Source organism: Ammodytes marinus (assembly GCF_949987685.1).
Source record: "Ammodytes marinus genome assembly, chromosome: 11".
Taxonomy (NCBI): domain Eukaryota; kingdom Metazoa; phylum Chordata; class Actinopteri; order Uranoscopiformes; family Ammodytidae; genus Ammodytes; species Ammodytes marinus.
Window position 1 is genome coordinate 1,654,268 of NC_137215.1, and position 22,227 is coordinate 1,676,494.

The 22,227-nt window shown below is 41.1% G+C and overlaps 1 protein-coding gene across 1 annotated transcript; it reads right to left on the reverse strand.

The window, feature by feature from the left end:
- Positions 1-595: 595 nt before the first annotated feature.
- Positions 596-21,371, reverse strand: LOC307257805 (NLR family CARD domain-containing protein 3-like). Its single transcript, XM_080037143.1, has 12 exons — positions 21,308-21,371; positions 18,836-18,933; positions 18,501-18,605; positions 12,805-12,909; positions 12,069-12,170; positions 11,363-11,435; positions 11,001-11,202; positions 8,348-10,130; positions 8,087-8,257; positions 7,040-7,213; positions 6,387-6,433; positions 596-6,286 (listed from the first exon to the last, which is right to left on the reverse strand). Exons 2-12 carry the CDS (start codon positions 18,895-18,897, stop codon positions 5,748-5,750), a joined length of 3,363 nt encoding a protein of 1,120 aa, XP_079893269.1. The 5' UTR covers positions 18,898-18,933; positions 21,308-21,371; the 3' UTR covers positions 596-5,747.
- Positions 21,372-22,227: the final 856 nt, after the last annotated feature.

The following is a 22,227-nucleotide window of genomic DNA, read 5'->3' on the forward strand; positions in this document are numbered from 1 at the left end:
CAGTGGGCCCCTTTGTTTACGTACCAGTTTACAGAGCCTAGGCTGTGTATTAACACTGTGTGTGTGTGCGTGTGTGTGTTTTACTGTGTGTGTGTGTGTGTGTGTGTGTGTGTGTGTGTGTGTGTGTGTTTGGTGTGTGTGTGTGTGTGTGTGTATGTGTGTGTGTGTGTGTGTGTGTGTGTGTGTGTGTGTGTGTGTGTGTGTGTGTGTGTGTGTGTGTGTGTGTGTGTGTGTGTTGGTGTGTGTGTGTGTGTGTTTGGTGAGTGTGCGTGTGTGTGTGTGTGTGTGTGTGTGTGTGTGTGTGTGTGTGTGTGTGTGTGTGTGTGTGTGTGTGTGTGTGTGTGTGTGTGTGTAACCTATTTATACCTACAGCCTATACAGTCAGTGATTTAGTGTTGTGTTTGCAAACTCCCATTGCGTTGACATTGTGGAAGAAGTTGAAATAGAGCTTGAAAGTTTCCCTATAGGGAGAAATCTAGTCTGGTTAACTAAATATACTGAGAACAAGGATATAAAATAACTTTGTAAAAAATTATCAAAGTGACAATGAACATGAGATATGAAATTATAACAAAATAAAATACAAAGAGTCACATTCCAGCTGAATAACAGCTACTGAGTTTATTACAGAAACTAAAAATTGACAATTTGATCTCCACAAAAAAGTAATCTGGCGCCATCTTGTGGCCAAAATACAAAAATATGCTGAACCTCCAAATCAGCAGATTCCTGTTAAAGTTTTATTTAAAGGTGCTACGAGGAACTTTTAAATATTTCTGAAACAGTCTCACTTTTCCTCTGATGATCATAAATTACATGTATCAGCAAACGAGACCATCAGTGCAAAGAATGCTATTTTTATATAGTTTCTCCTAAGGCCTTTGTCATGGGTATACGCTCACCCAGGAACAACAGCTGGCGTGGTAAAAACACTACCGCTTTTGTCCAAAAGGGCGCGCTAGAATTAACACAAACTGAAAGTTCCTCGGAGCAACTTTAAAGATATTGTCCTCAAATCTCACTTTTAAAATATCAGATCTACAAACATATGTTAAAACATTTAATTTAATTTAAAAACATTTAATAAAATAGTTGCCAAAACTATTAATTTTAAGAAAATGTTATAATTGTATAACTACTGAGGTAAACCCCTGTGTGTGTTCAGTTTATGTTATAATTTGGGAATATTTTATTTTATTTTATAGTTTTGTACAAAATGATCAAATGAAATAATAATTCATAAACAATACGACTCAGAGATGGAGAGTGTGTTCAGTTCAAACAGTAGATTAATTAAACACTCTCTGAATGGAGTCTGTAATCCTGACTAATCCCTGGTGGCCTGCAGTGTAATATTCTCCCACACACACCCACACACACACACAAACACACACACACACACACACACACACGACACAAACACACACAGAAAGACAGACACACACACACACACACACACGACCCAGACACACACACACACACACAGAAAGACAGACACACACACACACACACACACACACACACACACACACACACACACACACACACACACACACACACACACACACACACACACACACACACACACACACACACACACACACACACACACACACACACACACACACACACACGTTGATGTAAAGTGACCAATTAGGTGATGACAAGTTTGACTGTTAATGCCAAAACTAAACCTGAAAGCTAAATATGTACAATAATATACAAACGCTAGAATCATTTTCCTTAATCAGTTAAATCAATCAAATAACTGAATCTTTTCTCAGAGAAACCTGAAGGATTTCTTCAGCTGTGATCCTGTCAGTGTTAATTTTGGCAGCAAATTCTGATTTAGTCTTAGTCTTAGTCTTTTGAATATCACACCATTTAGTCTTAGTCCTATTCTAGTCATCTAAAATATTTTAGTCTTAGTCTAGTCTAGTCTACTAAATATAAGCAGATTTTAGTTTGACTAAATCTACAGCGGACTTCGTCGACTAAGTGTTTTTCTTCATTGAATGGTATTAAGGTTTGAATATGCAATACAGACACAGATTTAATGGTTGTAATACAAAACATGTATTCTATTTCATTAGTAATAATCTCACATAAAATCAGTGTACCTGACTGGATAGGGGGGAGTGGGGGCTTTAAGAGCCTGTGCCCGGGGGTCCAATATTTCATGATCTGTCTATGAACCAACTGGATTCCACAATCTGTTTTCTTTTTGCGGGGAGCATGCACAAGCATTATTTATAAAAAATAAAATAAAAATAAAAATATTTGTGGGGCCCAACACTAGGTCTTGAAACGGGCCCCGAGATTGTTAAGGCCGCCCCTGGGCAGCAGCAGCAGCACACAGTTGAGGTGCTGATAAATTTGAGCAACTGCGCCTTCCTTTAAGCAACACTGCTGCCGCTGTGTGTGTTCGGACTTCTTTTGCATCAAAGCCTTTTAGATAATACAATTAGAGGTTTTAATTGAACGCTGTCCATGCGTCGGAGTTGATTGTAACTTAAAAACAGAAACTAACGGACGGAGGCGGCAGTTTCACATGGCTCTGTGTATTCAAACTCGAGACAGAGCCTACTACAAACAGATCGCGGAACTTAGCCGTTCCTCTAGGCATCGTTAACGGGCAGGATATCCCTGACTATAATTTTTGTCCATCATACCGCAGAGTTTTTCAGCACAGCGGCTCACTCCACCCGCTCACACCTGCGCGGTCTCCCGTCGATTTTCACCGACACAGAGTTGCATTCGCTGCTTTGCACTGATTGGATTTCTTCCCAACTTGTCCCACAAAAAGAGTAGTTCTGATTGGATCTCTTCTCCATTCGTCCCTCCCTAACAGTTTCGTCTAGTTAGTTAGTTAGTTAAATCTTTATTGTCCACGGTGTGGAGATTCGTCTTCGGTCTCATACAAAAAAAAACAACAAGCAGGACAACACAACAACAACAACAACAACATTTACACACAGACATCTTCAGGGCAAGAAGCAGGACAGCAGTGGCAGTATACACATCAGCGGGACATGGTGTTCAGTACCCCAATCGCTTTAGGAGTGAAGGAATTTTTAAAAATGTTACGATTTGCCCTTGGCACTCTGTAACGTCTACCCGAGGGAAGAAGTTCAAACTCCCTATGGAGTGGATGGGACGGATCGTTTGCTATTTTAACAGCTTTTTTCCTCAGCACTTCGTCGTACATACAACTTAAATGTTTCTGTTTTGTCCCTATGATTTTTGAGGCAAGGTTTATTATTCTCTGTAGCTTGCTTCTTCCTTTTACGTTTAGGTTACCATACCACATTGCCATATTAAAGGTTAAAATGCCCTCAATAAGGTTCTTATAAACTGTTTCCATAATGTGCTTGCTCACTCTGAATGAGTTGAGTTTGCGCAGTAGATGGAGACGTTGGTTACAGGTTTTAAAAATATAGTCTGTGTTTTCACTAAAATTTAGATTGCAATCAATAAATGTACCCAAATATTTGAAACTGTCTACTACCTCTACAACTTGTCCCCTAATTGTAAGGGGCTGCACATGGTCCTTTTCATGAAAAACAAGTTCCTGTGTTTTTGTGACATTCATCTCTAAGGAACTTACATCACACCACTTCTGAAGAGATGCCACATATGCTCTATATGCTCCCTCTCCGACTGTGTCCCCCTTCTTTAATAAGGCAACCAGGGCCATATCGTCAGCATATTTAAACAAACGAAAGTTTTCCAGATCTAATTGGAATTCGTTTGTATATATGGAAAAAAGTAGTGGGGATAAAATGGTCCCTTGCGGGGCGCCAGTATTAAGTACAGTGATGTCGGACCGAGTATTATTAACCAGAACCTGTTGAGGACGGTCAGAGAGGAAGTCCCTAACAAGGTGGATAATACCACCGTTTACTCCTATCTCGATAAGTCTTTGCAGCAAGATGTGAATCTGCATGCTGTTAAAGGCGGAAGTAAAATCGATAAACAAGGCTCTAGCAAAGTGGGAGGGGGCTTGAAGGTGCTTTGAGAGAGTGTGGACCATACTGATGGTTGCGTCATCGGTTCCCCTATGGCTTTTGTAAGCAAACTGAAGATGATCTAAGCTGTTAGAAACCGATGCTGTGATTTGTCTGCTTATAACTCTCTCAAAACATTTTCCTAAGATAGAAGTAAGTGCAATGGGCCTGTAATCTTTTAATTCAGTAGTTCCAGGTTTTTTAGGGATAGGCACAATATGAGACATTTTCCATAATTTGGGCATTGTTAAAGAATTAAGCAAGCACTGAAATAACTCCAGCACAATACCTTTAAGTTCATAAACATTTTCTTTTAAAACTCTCCCTCTCAGGCCATCCGGCCCCGGGGCCGAGTTGGGCTTAACACTAGACAGGCTGGCTACAATCTCATGTTCATTCAGTGTAATAGGGACATATCCAGGAATGGATCTACACACACTATCACGTTCAGCACTGAAATCATTCTTGTCAAAACGACTGAAGAAGACATTTAAATCATTTGCAAAAGATGGAGAGGGGTGTGACAAGGGGGTACACTTTTTCTTAGTCTCCCTGCCCATCATCACATTTAAACCTTCCCATGCTTTCTTGGCATTTCCTGAGAAATAATGACATTCAACTTTATCCTTATATTCTATTTTTGCTTTACTCAGTTTAGATCTTAGTTCACATTTTTTTTCCTTAAGTAATTCAGTATTACCATTACTAAAAGCGTGTTTTTTCTCACGAATGCATTCCTTAAGATCACTAGACATCCATACATTGTTATTAGGAAATATTCTAACAGTTTTAGTTCGAGTGATTTTACTTTCATTAAACAACAGATAAGACGTGAAAGTGTCAATTAGTTCATGAGGGGTGTCACATGAGTTAAGAAAGAGCCAGTCGGTAGTCTCCAGCTCGCATTTCATCTCCTCCCTACAGTCCTCAGTCCAGATCTCTATTTCCTTGGTCACTGTGTTTTCCCGTCTCAACTTAGCCCTGTAACGTGGAAGTAGATGGACGACGTTATGGTCAGATTTCCCCAAGGCAGGCCTACAGATGGATTTATAGGCGTCAGGTATGTTGCCATAACACTTATCCAGGGTACGTGCCAGGCGGGTGGGACAGTCCACGTATTGATGTAAAGTGGGCAGATGATCGGACAGGTCACAAGAGTTAAAGTCCCCGAGCAACAGGACGGGTTGGTTAACTGCACGGGACAGAGCGATGTTATAACTCTCGGCTATCCTGGCTGCAGCTCCCACAAAGTCCGGCCCAGGTACGTAGGCCAATATGATTGTAATCTGGCCAAACTCCCTCGGGAGGTAAAAGGGGCGAAAAGAGACAACCAGGATTTCATAATCATGTGTGCACACACGTTCCCGGACGGTGTACTGGGTAGCCCAGCGAGTGTCCATGTAGACACACAAGCCACCGCCAATAGATTTTCGTGACGAATTAGTGTCTCTGTCAGCCCGAATTATTGTGTAACCTGGTAAATTGGGGTCTGGCATCTCCTCTTTCAACCAGCTTTCCGTAAAACAGATGAGGTTACTCTGTCGGTACTCATTGTCATATTGAAGTTCCTATTCGTAGACTATAGTGTCAGTTAAATTAGTCTCAGTCTTCGTCATCACATCTGCCTTTTTATTTAGTTTTTATTTAGTTTACGTACGTGAAAAAGGTTCGTAGACGAATATTTTTCGTCATAGTCATAGTCTACGAAATTAACACTGGATCCTGTACAGACTCTCCCTCCTACAGACGACACAGAGACACTGAGTCACCAGGTTTGTACCAGAGCCCAAACCCAGGGTAAAGAGGTTCAGTGAATGTGGTGTTGAAGGTGTGGATGTGGATCAGTGAGTCAGAGGAGACACTGTAGAAGGACAGAGAGCCAGCAGGACAGTCCACATACACTCCTACTCTGTGAGAGACAGAGGAGGAGGAGGGGATGATTATTTCTCTGCTATTGTGACGGACAAAGTAACGACCATCATCAGAGCATCTCAGACTCCAGGACTGATCATTCCTTCCAAACCAACAGTCTTTACTCTCTCCTTCCCTCTTGATTCCTCTGTAACTCACTGATATATCAACAGTTCCGCTCCACTCGACCTCAAAGTAACGGCGACCAGTCAAACCATTACTACACAGCAGCTGAGGCCAGATATCAAACCTATCTGGATGATCAGAATATTGCTGCTCCTCCTTCACACGTGTCACCTTCATGTTGTAGTCAGACAGTTTGAGTTTTATGTTTACTGTGTTTGGGTCCAGTGTGAGTTCACAGGAATCTGATGGAGAGAAAAAGACACAACACAGCAGCAGTTATTAAACCATCATCTGCACATTGATTGACAGTTTGATGATTATGAACATTATAAACATACTTACACTTCCTCAGACCTGGTGTCAGCCATTGGACTCCAGCAGGCTCCACCCTGAAAGGAGAGAGGGGGGGGGGACCAGCATATCCTCTTTCAGAACACACGGACATTACAAGCATTAAAGAGCCTCTATTATTATTATACTATTACACATGGACATCACAGCTCGCCGCACTTTAGGCTACACGACAGAGCAGGCAGGTTCACAATCGCAATATGAGGCAGTTTATTTTGTATTAAAGGAATACTTCACCCATACGGAACCAGCGTTCTATCATTATAAAATCACTACTATAATATAATGAATGAGGTTTTTCTTCACAGTCTTTCCTGAGTCTTCCCTTGGCCCAGCTGTCCTGTTAATCCTAACTATACTCTAACGTCACATTTTACTTTCCGGAACACAGAGTTCACCTGCCCCGGGCAAGTGGGCAACCGTTACTGTCGAGCCCTGATTACATTAGCTAGTGGCTCCTTTCCACTGGCACTTTTGGCCGCACTGAGTGAAACCCTTCCGTGCTGATTTACATTTTCATTAGAACTTTTACGGCGCTGAGCCCGAGATGGACCTTCTCTGAAAGAGGGGCCTTGGCGTGCAGGCGTCTCCAAACTGTCTCCAGCTCTCCCTCCTCTATCAGACTGACAGCAGCCTCTTCATACCTGAGAGTGTCCAGTCTCCAGAGGGGACCGTCCCGTCCAGCAGACAGTAGCTCCACTCCTGAGGCTCCTGGATGGTTGTAGCTCAGGTCCAGCTCTCTCAGATGGGAGGGGTTGGAGCTCAGAGCAGAGGCCAGAGAAGCACAGCCTTTCTCTGTGATCAGACAACCTGACAGACTATAGACACACACACACACACACACACACACACACACACACACACACACACACACACACACACACACACACACACACACACACACACACACACACACACACACACACACACACACACACACACACACACACACACACACACACACACACACACACACACACACACACACACACACACACACACACACAGGAACCATATGAGAACAAGTGATGGTGAGTTTCTTTGTTTTTTGGTCAGTTACGTTTTGGTCCAGATAGAATACTTTAGAGCTACTTTTATATTACATGTTAAACATTATCTGTAGTATTTGATAATGATAACATAATTGAAAGAGAGAGAAATATATGGAAATAACAGCTGATGGACATTATTTGATTAAATATCCTTTGATAAATCATCGTAGCAGACACAATCCTACACAGGTTAACATGTTACAAACTAATATAAATCAGATGTTTAATGGTCATCTGTTGAACTAGTTGATAATCTGACCTGAGAGTTTCACACACACACACACACACACACACACACACATACACACAAACACAAACACACACACACACACACACACAGGAACCAAGTGATGGTGACTTTCTTTGTTTTTTGTTCAGTTACGTTTTGGTCCGGATAGAATAAAAAAATGTAAGGCTACTTTTATAATAAATGTTAAACATTATCTGTCTAATTGAAAGGGAGATACATGAAAATATCAGATGATGGAAATTATTTGAGTCTAGAAACAATTGGAAGTTTAATTAAATATCCTTTGATAAATCATCGTAGCAGACACAATCCTACACAGGTTAACATGTTACAAACTAATATAAATCAGATGTTTAATGGTCATCAGTTGAACTGGTTGATAATCTGACCTGAGAGTTTCCAGTTTACAGTGTGGACTCTGCAGTGCAGCAGACAGATGCTTCACTCCTGAATCCTGCAGGTTGTTGTTACTCAGGTCCAGCTCTCTCAGACTAGAGGAGGAGCTGAGGACTGAGGCCAGAGCTTCACAGCTTCTCTCTGAGAGGTTACAGCCACTCAGCCTGGAGAGACAACAACAAGGGAAAAAATAAGTGTTCTACCTTATCTTGTTATAATATTATTTAGAGATGAATAAATCCTACTGTACGTACAGAGCTTTGTTGGAGGCTTTGACCACTGGCAGCAGCCTCAGAAGAGCCTCCTCTGAAGCAGAGTATTTCTTCAGGTCAAACACATCCAGATCTTTTTCTGATGACAGTAAGATGAAGACCAGAGCTGACCACTGAGCAGGAGACAATTCATCTGTGGAGAGACGTCCTGAGCTCAGGGTCCATTGGATCTGCTCCACTAGAGAACGATCATTCAGTTCATTCAGACAGTGGAACAGATTGATGCTTTTCTCTGAAGCGAGATCCTCACTGATCTTCTCCTTGATGTACTCAACTGCTGCCTGATTGGTCTGTGAGCTACTTCTTGTCTCTGTCAGCAGACCTCTGAGGAGATTCTGATTGGTCGGCAGTGAAAGACCCAGGAGGAAGCGGAGGAACAAGTCCAGGTGTCCATTTGGACTCTGTAAGGCCTTGTCCACAGCACTCTGGTAGAACTGTGTCTCTGCAGATTTATGGGAAGATGTTTGTTCTTCTGACATCAGATTGACTCCAGAGTTGATGAATGTCAGATGGACATGAAGAGCAGCCAGAAACTCCTGAACGCTCAGATGGACGAAGCAGAACACCTTGTCCTGGTACAGTCCTCTCTCCTCTTTAAAGATCTGTGTGAACACTCCTGAGACCACTGAGGCTGCTCTGATATCGATGCCACACTCTGTCAGGTCTGATTCATAGAAGATCAGGTTTCCTTTCCGCAGCTGCTCAAAAGCCAGTTTGCCTAGAGACTCAATCATCTTCCTGCTCTCTGGACTCCAGTGTGGATCTGTCTCGTTTCCTTCATCATACTTGGTGTTCTTCATTTTGGCCTGAACCACCAGGAAGTGGATGTACATCTCAGTCAGGGTCTTGGGCAGCTCTCCTCCCTCTCCGGTCTTCAACACATCCTCCAGAACTGTAGCAGTGATCCAGCAGAAGACTGGGATATGGCACATGATGTGGAGGCTTCGTGATGACTTGATGTGGGAGATGATTCTGCTGGCCTGCTCCTTATCTTTGAATCTCTTCCTGAAGTACTCCTCCTTTTGTGGGTCAGTGAACCCTCTGACCTCTGTCACCATGCCAACACAGTCAGGAGGGATCTGATTGGCTGCTGCAGGTCGTGTGGTTATCCAGAGGCGAGCAGAGGGAAGCAGTTTCCCCCTGATGAGGTTTGTCAGCAGCACATCCACTGAGGTGGACTCTGTCACATCAGTCAGGATCTCATTGTTCTTGAAGTCCAGAGGAAGTCGACACTCATCCAGACCGTCAAAGATGAACACAACCTGGAACTCTTCAAAGCTGCAGACTCCTGCTGCTTTGATTTCGGTGAAGAAGTGATGAACAAGTTCCACCAAGCTGAACTTTTTCTCTTTCAGCACATTCAGCTCTCTGAAAGTGAATGGAAATGTGAACTGTATGTCCTGGTTGGTTTTGTCTTCAGCCCAGTCCAGAGTGAACTTCTGTGTTAAGACTGTTTTCCCAATGCCAGCCACTCCCTTTGTCATCACTGCTCTGCTTGGTTCATCTCTTCCAGGTGAGGCTTTAAAGATGTCTTCTTGTCTGATAGTGGTTTCTGGTCTGTGTGGTTTCCTGGAAGCTGTTTCAATCTGTCTGACCTCATGTTCATCATTGACCTCTCCAGTCCCTCCCTCTGTGATGTAGAGCTCTGTGTAGATCTGATTCAGAAGGGTTGGGTTTCCTGCTTTAGTGATCCCCTCAAACACACACTGGAACTTCTTCTGCAGGTTGGACTTGAGTTCACGCTGACAAACTCCAGAATTACTTCCTGAACGAATAGACAAGAGATAATAACCAGTCAAGGGTCAACTGTAATTATAACATGAATGAGTGATTCATGATGAAAATATGAATCCACATATAAACATTTCTCCCTCTATCTGTGGAGACTTTAGTAAATGTCCCATTTCACCATCATGTTAAACCTGTAGAGAAGGGGGCGCCCTTAGCTCAGTTGGTAGGGCGTCCCCCCCCCATGGGCCTCGGCCAGCAGCGGAACCGGGTTCGATTCCAGCCCGCGGTCGTTCTCTGCATGTCACTCCCCTCTCTGCTGCATTTCAACTCTGTCTCTACACTATCAATAAAGCATAAAAATGCCAAAAAAATATCTTAAAAAAAAAAAAAAAATCTAGTTAGGATGCAGTAGGCATACTATTCGGACGTACTTTTACTCATAACATTGCGCCTTGATCTTGCCTCTTGCTTTTATATCCGTCGCATCCCGTTCATATGGAGGCTTCGTCGATGTGACGTCACTTCTCGTGCGCACCGGATTGTGGGTCAGAATCGCCCAAATAGGATGCAGTTTTCAACACTAACAATCTTGGCCGGATGAAATAGGACATCCGGGTACTTCTAACCATCCTAAATCTGGCCACAAGAATCAGGACATCCTAAATCTTTTTTCTACCATACAATATAGTAGAAAGTATGCGATTCGGAACGCAGGGTTGGTTTGAGAGTCAACAAACCAAATTGGCCGACATTATCTAAAATGGCCACAATACAAATCATCAATTTTTCTAGTTTCTTGACACAAACCAAAATTTGTGAAAAAGTGAAAACTAAACTTTTGCTTCAACTTGAAAATATCAAAATACGGCAAAAAAAAAAAAAACCTGTAGAGAAATCCTCTTACTGCTCCACAGATGGTCAGCCAGGTCCTCCTGCTTCATTCTCCTCAGGAAGTCCAGTGTGATCTTCAGAAATGCCTCTCTGCTGCTGCTCTGCTCCTCATCCTCACTCTTACCCTCTAAGCATTCTGGGTAATCTGGACTCAGAAGCTTCTGCATCTTCTTCAGCTCGTTCTTCACAAACGTGACGATGTTTTCCTCCAGCAGCTGGAACAGAATATTATATGAACGACACGATCAAACTAAAATTGTGAAGCAAACATCAGATCCATGTTGGACAGACTGACAGTCCACTGGTCTAAACAGGTAATCATGGAGGTTGTTGTGAACAGAACAGATGGAAAGTAGTTGTTGTTCATGTACAGACCCTGAATGTGGAGTCCAGGTGTGTTTGATAGGCAGAGCGACCACTGGGAACCTCTGAGATCTCCTGGTCGACTCTGTGGAGAAATCATGAAGAATTATCTCATGTCTGGGGTAGAAGTTTCCCTCAGGGGCAAAGGGTGTTTGCAGAACAGAGGGATCACACCATGACTTAGTAAAACCACTGACACCACAGTCTAAAGTTGTAACCTGTAGAATGACCAAGTAGTTTATCATCTGTTAAGTTCCTATCAATCAAATAGTGAGTTAAAACAATGGTGATTGAGCATATGACCCACTGATGAAAGCGCCTGTATACTGCTTTGCCCTGTTATACTATCCGAGTGTGTCTGGTTTAACCTTTCTGCGCTGAAGCGGTGCGTTCCCTTGTAATTGGGAAATAATTGCATGCCGGTTTACATTTTGCACACTTTGTTGGATTTGCACCATTCCATTTTATTTTAATTTTTTAATTTTTTGTTTAACCTAGTTGCTGCTGTTCTATTTGCCTTGTACATTGTATTGCTACATTGTTGCTGCTTTTTTCTACTTGTATGTTGTATATTGCATATTTTTATATTTCCTTCTTGGCATTCAGTCTGTTGACCTCTCAGTGGAAACAAGGCTTTAGTGTTCACAGATCATCCATATAAAGTTTACTAACTGGTTATCTCACAGGGTTTTATTTGATGTAAGTTTTAAATCCTTACCTTAGATCAACAGACTGACGTCCATCTTTGAAAAATATAGGTAGATCCTTAGAACGATCACTCTTCATGGACAAACAGCTGGGCTCTGGTGTTTCCAGCCTCCTGATAGAAACACAGGAAACAGTAAATAATCTGCACTGCACCCAGAGGCAGTAGTTATTAGGGGTTCGCTGCTCAAGCTGCGGCCCCCGGGACTCGACTCTGGATAAGCGATGGAAAATGATGATGATGATGATATTATATCACACTATTAAATGCCTGGGAGAATGTTGCAGATTGCAAGTTCTCTTTCTGTACTTCTCATAACTTCTGGGTCACAATGTTGGGTCAGAACACACAGAGAAAGAGTTCAACGGATTATTCCTTTAGACCCTGGGTCAGACGCTGTAGAGAGGAGATCCTCTATCACAGGTTTGATTATCACTGTGTTTCAAAGCTTTGTTTTCAATATGAATCAATGAACGGTTCAGACGTTCTGTCAAGTTACATCAGGACTCTGATGTTGTTATTGTAGGTGATGTTGTATTTGAGGTGTAAAAGTTACACTGAACTCTGAAAACTACTAATCCTGAATCGGTCTATTGATCAGAAACGTAAATAGAACCCAAATAATTGCTGTACCATACCAAAAACCGCTCAGTGGAAACAAGGCTTTAGTGTTCACAGATCATCCATATAAAGTTTACTAACTGGTTATCTCACTGGGTTTTATTTGGTGTAAGTTTTAAATCCTTACCTCAGATCAACAGACTGACGTCCATCTTTGAATTCTATAGGTAGATCCTTAGAACGATCACTCTTCATGGACAAACAGCTGGGCTCTGGTGTTTCCAGCTTCCTCCTGATAGAAACACACAGGAATCAGTAGTTACTAGGGGTGTAACGGAACACAAAAGTCACAGTTTTGAATCATACCTCGGTCACGGTTCGGTTCTGTACGGTACGGATCTCAGTTAAGAGGGAAAATGCAAAAAAAAAAAAAATGTGTGCAGCCAGGGCCGCTGCTAAGCTTTTTTGTGCCCAAGGTTAAATTGTCAAGATGCTCGCTCGGGTAGGGCGCGAGCGGATTTTTTTTGCCGTGGCAAGATCTCTGGGACTGCTTTTTGGTAAGTTTTCTGTAGTGATGAGTTTTTGCGAACAGCATTTACTAACAGAAAGAACAGGTTAATGCAGGGGTTCCCAACCTTTTTTGGGCTGTGACCCCATTTTGACATTTCTGGCAACCCCAGAGAAATTTTTCTTCAATAATAATAATTGTTTTGAACATGTTTGTTATACTGAGTTGCAAATGCAGAGTAGCCAGGATTAGTGCACAAATTGACATCCCCGCACATCGTTTTTACCATTTCGATAGCAGCTGGCAATATTAATGTCCATACTATGCAGCTTTATAGCCCTAGCAATGAGATAGCTCACCTCCAAATAAACTTTCAGGGCCTATTCACTACCAGTCACAGCCTTTTTGAAGTACACTTTGCTGCTTATTCAGCTTGGCAAATTTATTTTTGTAAGAAGATCTTGGTTTGCAGTAGGGGTGTGCACGTGTACATGTGTAACCGTTTAGTAAATCATTACCGTTTAGGAAAAATCAATAAACGAAAACCGTTTTTTTTTTTTTTTTTCCCTTCAAATTTCAAAGTTTTTAAATATGTTCTGGAGACACGCGTTTATTGATTTTACATCACTAATAAACTAATTGGGGAGGATAAAAGCTAGTCTGCCGAGAATCTGTCTGTCCCTCGGCGAGTGTGTGTGAGTGAGTGTGTGTATCGGCGCACACACACACGGGGAGTCGCCGTGCTGGGGCTCGACTCACAGCCACAGAAGAGTGATGAAAGATAACCTAAAGATTAAAGTTACCCGGTTGACGTGAACTACGCTCGTAAGTAGCCCGAACTTTATAACACCTGTTCAACATGCATTTAACGTGGACATGTAGAAAGCGATATTAATCAGGAAATTAATGAAGCGCGATTATGACGGCGAACGTGTGTGTGTGTGTGTGTGTGTGTGTGTGTGTGTGTGTACCATGGACCTATTATAAGAGGTGTGTAAACGAGCGTAGTTCATGTCAATTGTGTGTTTACAGGCGAACGAACGCGTATGTGTGTGTGTGTGTGTGCGCGCGCCCGCCTACAAGACGGCGGGTGCACGAGGACAATGACGTCACGGTTAACCGTGTACACGAAAAAAAAATTTGTCGTGTACACGGTTAGGCATTTTTGTAAACGTTCACACCCCTAGTTTGCAGACACGCCCTTTGTGTGTTGTCTGAAAGTGCCTTTTGAGTTTGAATTTGGGAGACTGTGGTGGGGACCCTGGACCTTCTAGGGAGTCCGGGGGAATGCTCTCCCAGAAGAAAAATTTGAAACCTTTAATGTAAAATTCATCAATCTTGTGCACTTTGAGAATAAAACTAAGGCTAAATCACCTGTGTCCATGTGAGCTATTTAGTACTTTTTTCTTGAATAATTTTTGGAAGCACAGAATTACCAAAAAGCAGAAAGTACAGGTTTAAAAAATCCAGTCATCTTCAGAAATGTTTTAAATAATCCCTTATCCCGAAGCTCCTTCTCTCTTTGAAGTCTTTGTTTCTTTTTTTTAATGACTCAATATAGGCCCCTGATCTCTGTGGCCCCGAACAATGTTATTTAAAAAATAACTAAAATGTACTGCCACATAGGCCCCTGATCTCCCCTGGGTAGGCCATAACTGGGGGAAACATCTCATTTGCCCGAATTGAGTGATAGGTTACACAATTAAGAAGAAACAACGAAGGGCCTGTTCATAACTAATATATATATTTTTTGTAATGTAATGATTATCATGACATTTTTTAAGAAACCTAAATTTTGGGGGCCCTCGGATCATCTTTTTTTCCTTTGTAATATAAAAAAATAAAATAAAAACCCAGGTACTTGGTGCCCTACGCGCTCTGTGTACCCGGCGTATAGGGAGCAGCGGCCCTGTGTGCAGCATTAACTACAATTGCAGCCTGCAGGTATTTTTCAGTATAGAAAAGAAAATACTGCTGGGTTACAACCAGTGTTGGGAACGATACTTTAAAAAATCATTAGTTATAGTTACTCACTACTTGTTCCAAAAAGTAACTGAGTTAGCAACTGAATTACTTTATAATAGAAGTAACTAGTTACCAGGGAAAGTAACTATTTGCGTTAGCCTACTGTAAAAAAAAAGTTGCTATATGTCAAAAAATTTGGATTTTTCTGAGCAGTTTTCACAAGTCAGTTGAAATGAGTAGAACATACAGGGAGGCCTACTTGTAGGCTACATAACCTTCAATATGTATTGCACATCAACTGACAGCAAGAGGTTTATCCTGCACTTCAAGTATTTTGTTCTCAACTAAAGTAGTAGAGAAAACTGCTGAATGTACCGTGCTGATCTGCTATCACTGGAATCACTTCAGGGGTGTCGGCTAAAACACCGCTTAAGGCCAAAAACGTCAGACTATGAAGCATGAGACGATGAGAGGAGGAGTAAGGATTTATCATATGTTTATTTCCTTCTTTAACATGCACAGCAGCATACAGATCCCAGCAGAAGAACAATAGCAATATTCGGCTCGTGATGACACGCTAAACAGCTGTTGCAACCGGCGAATCACGGCCGTTTAATAACGTGCATAAATTATAATTTATAGAGATCAGGAAACTCCATGCACTTACTCACAAGGGCGATGCAAACAAACTCGGGGAAAGCACGTTTCAACCGTGGATTGATAGGTGGTTACTGCGGCAACGTGCACGCTCACACAACAGAGAGAGAAAGAAAAAGAAACTTCACTAAACAGGCGCTCCGGCTGACTGACGTGACGGCGCTAACTGACAGTTATAATGTCATCCACACTGAATACAACACAACTTAAAACACTATAAGAAATAATAATCGCTTATCTTGTTGTTTGCCCACCGGTCTCCTTACTAGCAGTTTGTGTAGTAGGCTATGGAGCCAGGGGTGCGTTCGGATTACACAGTTTATTCAATCAATTCATAGTAACGCACCGCATTTAACGTTCAGTAACGATAACAGTGTTGTAACGACGGAAAAAGTAATTAGTTAGCCCTGTTACTGAAAAAAGAACGGCGTTACCTAATGCCGTTATTTTAAACGGCGTTATTCCCAACACTGGTTACAACCAAGGTCTCCAAGTGCAAGTTCTGCACCGCAATCAAAACAAGCCTGAACATTTTATTTGGCATATTTACGCCATATTTACATATTGCGGTAGAGCGTGGTTTGATACGAATACCTGTATTCGGTGTTACACCCCTAGTAGTTACACTGAGCAGCTTTCACATGTGAAAATATAAATGACCCTGAAGAAGAATCATGCTGAAAAAAATAAACAGTTAAAACATGAACCAGTGAACAGTTTACTAGGGGTGGGAATCTCTTGGCACCTCACGATTCAATTCAATTCCGATTCAGAAGTCAACGATTTGATTCTAAACCGATTATCCAAGCAACAACTTTTTTTATGTACATTTCTGCGCGTGATTTTCGAATATATAGGCAGAGGTGGGTAGTAACGCGCTACATTTACTCCGTTACAAATACTTGAGTAACTTTTTGAATAAATTGTAATTTTAGGAGTAGTTTTATTGCAACATACTTTTACTTTTACTTGAGTAAATATTTGAAGAAAGAACGGTACTTTTACGCCGTTCCATTTGGCTACGTGACGGTCGTTACTTTATTGTTTTATATATTTACATGCGAGAGCCATTTCTCTCATGATTTCTCTCCGCGGGGACGTCTTCAGCAAACATCTCTATCACGTGACTATTTTAACCAATAAAAACCACATTACAAAAGCTTGCCAATCAAATGCAGCCACTTGAGTCACATGACAAGTGTTGTCATGTTGTCATAGGGCTCAACAATGTCCGCGGACTTTTTTAACAGCTCCGGTGTGAGTACCAGATGTGCTAGGCTGCCAGATCGGCTCGGGGTCCTCACACCGGTTCCGCACCGATGTTGTGTCCATGGCCATGCCATGTAGGCTCCATGCAGATTTTACAGACTATCTGGGTGAGTCGAGAAAATGGAAGAAACCGCTGATTCCAAGGAGCAATAACCACACCCCTGGCCTCACATACAAACTCACAAGCTCTCAATTACACAAACTCACAAAATAACAATCACACGCTCACAATCACATAGATACAGACTCCCACACACTCGCAATTAGGCCAACAGAGACACTGTTCTTCTTTGACACGTCCTGTTCTCCCTGTAGTTTACTCACTGGCCCCCAGTCTGGCTGTGTGACAGTCTGAGAGAGTGGTCTCTTTTTTTCAGCCTCTCTGTAGTTTCATACATTAAGTGAGTGTGCCAGCAGGTTTTGATGTGTAACGAAGTTTAATTTTGTGTGTTTTATATTTTTGACACAACACAACCTAGATAATTTTCTCTGGGCCTGTGACATACAGGTATTGTAGGAATTAGTTTAAAAATGTGTATGTGCAAAACAATGTTATAAGTATATTGGTTTTAATTAATATAATTTTGGATAAACCTAATTTATTATAATTGTATTTGAAGGGTGATGTAGGCTATTTAATTTGGCAAATAATTAATGTATTATTGTTTTTGTTCAAGGGTTATTCATTTTATTTAAAAAAACCTTATTTATTGTTTCATTTTAAAGGATGTTATTTAACATATCTTTATTTGAACATTGCTGTTTTATATTTTGTTCGTGTCTATTTTGTACCGTTTGTGTTACTCTGTATATTTCAAAAATAAATCTGGAGTAATTCAGTAGGCCTACTTGTACTCTTGAGTACTTGAGTAGTCTTTTCACTGCATACTTTTTTACTCTTACTTGAGTAATCATTTGTATGAGTACTTTTACTTCTACTTGAGTAATTATAATCTTAAAGTAACTTACTTTTACTTGAGTAAATTTGTTGGCTACTCTGCCCACCTCTGTATATAGGCTATATATATATATATATATATATATATATATATATATATATATATATATATATATAGCCTATATATATAGCCTATATATATATATATATATATATATATATATATATATATATATATATATATATATATATATATATATATATGTGTCTGAGTCTGCTCCGTAGAGTTTGACAATCACTTCCTACCTTTGTGATGATCATTAAAGACAATCAACAGATGAATGACCTTCTCTAATATTTAATTAGAGAAAAAGCTTTTCTTGTCACGAATATGACTTTCTATGAACAGTGCAATAATCAATGCAGCTTGCATTTCAACACAATATGGAAGTATGTAAAAACTAAATTGAGTTTTATTTTCTTAAACAACAAAAAAATGTACTTATCTGAATCGAGAATCGAATCGTTCTAGAGAGAATCGCTAGGCAGCGGAGAATCGATTATTTTTCCCACCCCTACAGTTTACCTCTCTGCAGCAGATGGTTGTTCTCCTTTAAAATCAATGAAATCATCTTTTGAATCATCACTCTTGAAGGACAAACAGCTGGCTCCAGGTCCAGGAGAGTCTGGTCTGTTGAACACACACACACACACACACACACACACACACACACACACACACACACACACACACACACACACACACACACACACACACACACACACACACACACACACACACACACACACACACACACACACACACACACACACACACACACACACACAGAGAGAGCTTTGAGAGTGAATAATGACGGTGCAGTGATTTGAGTCATGGACAGTTAGAGATCCTCATGTCACCTCTGAGCTTTGGTCTGGCCGCCATGTTCCCCTCCCTCCTCTCTGCTCGCACTCTGACCCATTCTGCTCAACTCACATCAGCTCACACACACATTCACCTGGAGAGAGAAGACTACATTTATTATACATCCCAACATGGCCGTTTTTAGTGCTTTAAATAAAAACAACTAGATTACATGACTGTAAAACAGTCGCATTTTCTGTTATACAAATCGGGCCGTAGACACTAGAGTTATATTTTTTATAAGGAAACATTGTTGGGACTGGAATTTCGTTCCTGTATCTGCAGGAGCAAGTGGCATAACTTTAAAACAGTAAAAGTTTAGTATGAGTACGTGCTTTTAGATGTTTTAATTATTTGCCGAATGTATAAAAACAGTCGATGTGACATCACTTCTGGTGCACACTGGATTGTGGGTCAGAATCACCCAAATAGCATGCTGTTTTCAAGGTAGTAGACATCCGGGTATTTCTAACCATACTAAATCTGACAACAAGAATTGGGACATCCTAAATCTTTTCTCTGTTATACTAAATAGTAGATAGTCTACTGTGTGTGTGTGTGTGTGTGTGTGTGTGTGTGTGTGTGTGTGCGTGTGTGTGTGTGTGTGTGTGTGTGTGTAGCTGCATGTGTTTATTTATCTGACAGCTTTAGTTACATTGCACGTTCAGAGAATATTAAAACTTAACACCATAACTTTGGACTTTAAACATATGTCTAATTGAACTGAAAACAAGGAAAATAGAAATAGGCTAAATAAGTGAAACATATTTTTAATAATTGAATAAAATAAATGTGTCAAAATAAACATAACCCGTTGCAAATGGTGTTGATAGGTCATGTATTTTGGTAGCAGGAATGTGAGTGCATCATTATTCATGTCTCAAGGAGCTGGCTGGATATTGTACAGTGTTGACTGTTGTGATGGCAGGAGTCAAGGAGCTTTAAACTCTTGTGTTTTTATTCCTTTATTGCTTGGTTAGAGACCACTATGATTCGACTTAAAGTGAACAAATTGTCGGGATGTTTTTGAGGTGCAGATATGGTCGCATATGCCTTTTCCCTCTCTTGCGGTCACTTATGTCATGTGACTCGCGTGTCCGCGTGTGACTTATCTTGCACATTATTTTAGTCTGAAGTGTTTTCAGACAACACAATTTTGAATGAAAATATTCTTGGCCAAAGGCTGAGTTTCTGCCATACTTTAGAAGTTGTTCAAAACACCCACAATGCGCAACATTTCCCTCCTACTCTCTAGACCAGCCGAAAGCTAAACTATCAGGTGAGGGAGGGGCCGAAAGAAAGGGAATGCTGCATTTAAAAGCCTGCATGCCCCGGTGTGCAGAACAATGATAGTTTAATTAAGATTATTTTGTTTTCATGATTGAGGGAAGCCATAATAGTAATCAACATTGAAATTCAAGTTATTGCCCAGCCCCTCAAATAGGATGACTTAAATTGGGCAGAATTTGGAGAGGTTTTAAATTGCTATATTTATTCTCAATCTTTATCATTTTGGCGCTGGTGATTTTCCTTTAGCGCTGGACAAATCCTCTTTGGAGGGCGCCGAAAATGTCTCTATGCAGGAAAAACCCTGTTATGTGTTTACTTATCTGACAGCTGTAGTTACATTGCACGTTCAGAGATTATTAAAACAAAATATAATCGTCTAATTAATAAATTACATTTCATTACATGTGCAGCTACTCTGCAGTTTTAAAAAGTAGTTCAAACAAGTGTTTTTATTCTTCCTGTGTGAGCCACGTCACAGACAATAACATGTTTGATTTGTTTCAAACGTCCTCTGTGTTCATACAGCTGACGGCCAGCAGATGGCGCCAGACTAAAGCCAGAAACAGAACATGAAGAGTGAAGTACAGCAGGCCTGTAAACAACAAGTACTCACTACTACTACTGTTATTACACGGGGGAAACTGCAACGTTTTACTGCATTTCACTACAAGTATTATGAACAAAATGTCCTCCATGAGACAGCAGAAGTTAAAGACTTCACGTGAAGTGTTTCATTCACTGCTGATACTTTAATCTAACTTCAGATTTGACTTGTTGATCAAATACTTTGTGAGTAAAATGTGAATGTGTAAAGTAACGAGCCGTCAGATACATGTAGTAGAACAACAAGTCCAAAGTTTCCTGCTGAAGTGCTCAGCTCCTTTACTGCAGTCACCGTACTAACAGCACACTGTCAGAGTAGATTACCGCATCAACACACTCATATGTAACTAGAACTAATAATAATAATATAACGGTAACACAAGATGGAGGATCTTTGTTAACGGCTGTGTCACCTCCTTCGTCTCTAGTTTCCTGTGAAACTCTGAGTTAAGAGTTTGGGCAAATTCTACAACTTTTCTGTTTCTACTGGAATGAGATTTACACTAGAAATAATAAAATATGATAAATTATGATCATTATTATTATTAAAACTGAGAGCAGAGTTGATCTCTTACCTTCAGCTGGAGCTTTAGAGGAGAAAATAAACTGCGTCACATCGTTCAGTCAGAAGTGAAAGTAAATTCGAAGCAGGAAATAGCAGGAGCATTGCGCGCTGTGCCCTGAGTACAGTCTGCAGGCTTCCTCTCAGGCACAGCCCCAACACGCTCAACAGTAAGGCAGGGCAGAGTCTGCAGCCTGACAGGCAGCACACAGGGCAGAATTAAACAATGTTATCAAAAACCCATTTATTAACTTAAAAATCTTTTAAAAAATCTGAATAAAAACTGTGGCAATGGCAGTTACAACTTGGATTTTATTTTTCGCCGGGAGAAACTTGAAAGTGACGTGACATGTAGCTGTCCAATATAAATGAATAGCGGTTAATGGGCTGCTGGAGCAAGTCAAATATCACCCTGGATGGCATTACATTGTAGTGAATTGAACCCCCTCTCCGTCTGCAGACTACGACAAAGCGTAATTTTCCTTTAAGTGACGGACGGCAAAGTTCCCTTGCAAACAGTCGGAATTTGACATTCTAGGAGTGAGACTGTAGCTGTGTCTCAATTAAGGGGCCGCAGCCTTCGAAGGCTGCATTTCAAGACCGATTGCGTCATAGCGGCGCGTCAAGGCTTGTCCCATTTCGAAGGCTCCTTCATATGCCGAGAAATGCAGCCTTCATTTCACATTTTTGAAGGGTCAAACAGATGTATCGTTCGCGGCCCAACATATCCCAAGATTCATTGCGTTTTTTTCCGTCTCATTTAACAATGCTCGTTCGGCCTTCACGGTCTATGGCCTTCATAGACCGTGTCCTTAGAAGGATGCAACCCCTGAATTGAGACACAGCTTGTGTTGCTGTGTCCTACTGGCTTTTAACATCCCTTATGCCTCAGTATTATTATTTACAAAGAGCAACTTACCTCCTGTGTGATGT

What these genes read in the sequence shown, in the direction of transcription:
- LOC307257805 (XM_080037143.1), bottom strand. Translation starts at nt 18,897, where the DNA reads ATGGGTCAGAGTGCGAGCAGAGAGGAGGGAGGGGAACATGGCGGCCAG. An exon ending in TGTAAACTGGAAACTCTCAG is followed by an intron (nt 7,214 to 8,086) that starts GTCAGATTATCA and finishes GTGTGTCTATAG; the next exon opens with TCTGTCAGGTTGTCTGATCA. An exon ending in TGGAGACTGGACACTCTCAG is followed by an intron (nt 6,434 to 7,039) that starts GTATGAAGAGGC and finishes CTCTCCTTTCAG; the next exon opens with GGTGGAGCCTGCTGGAGTCC.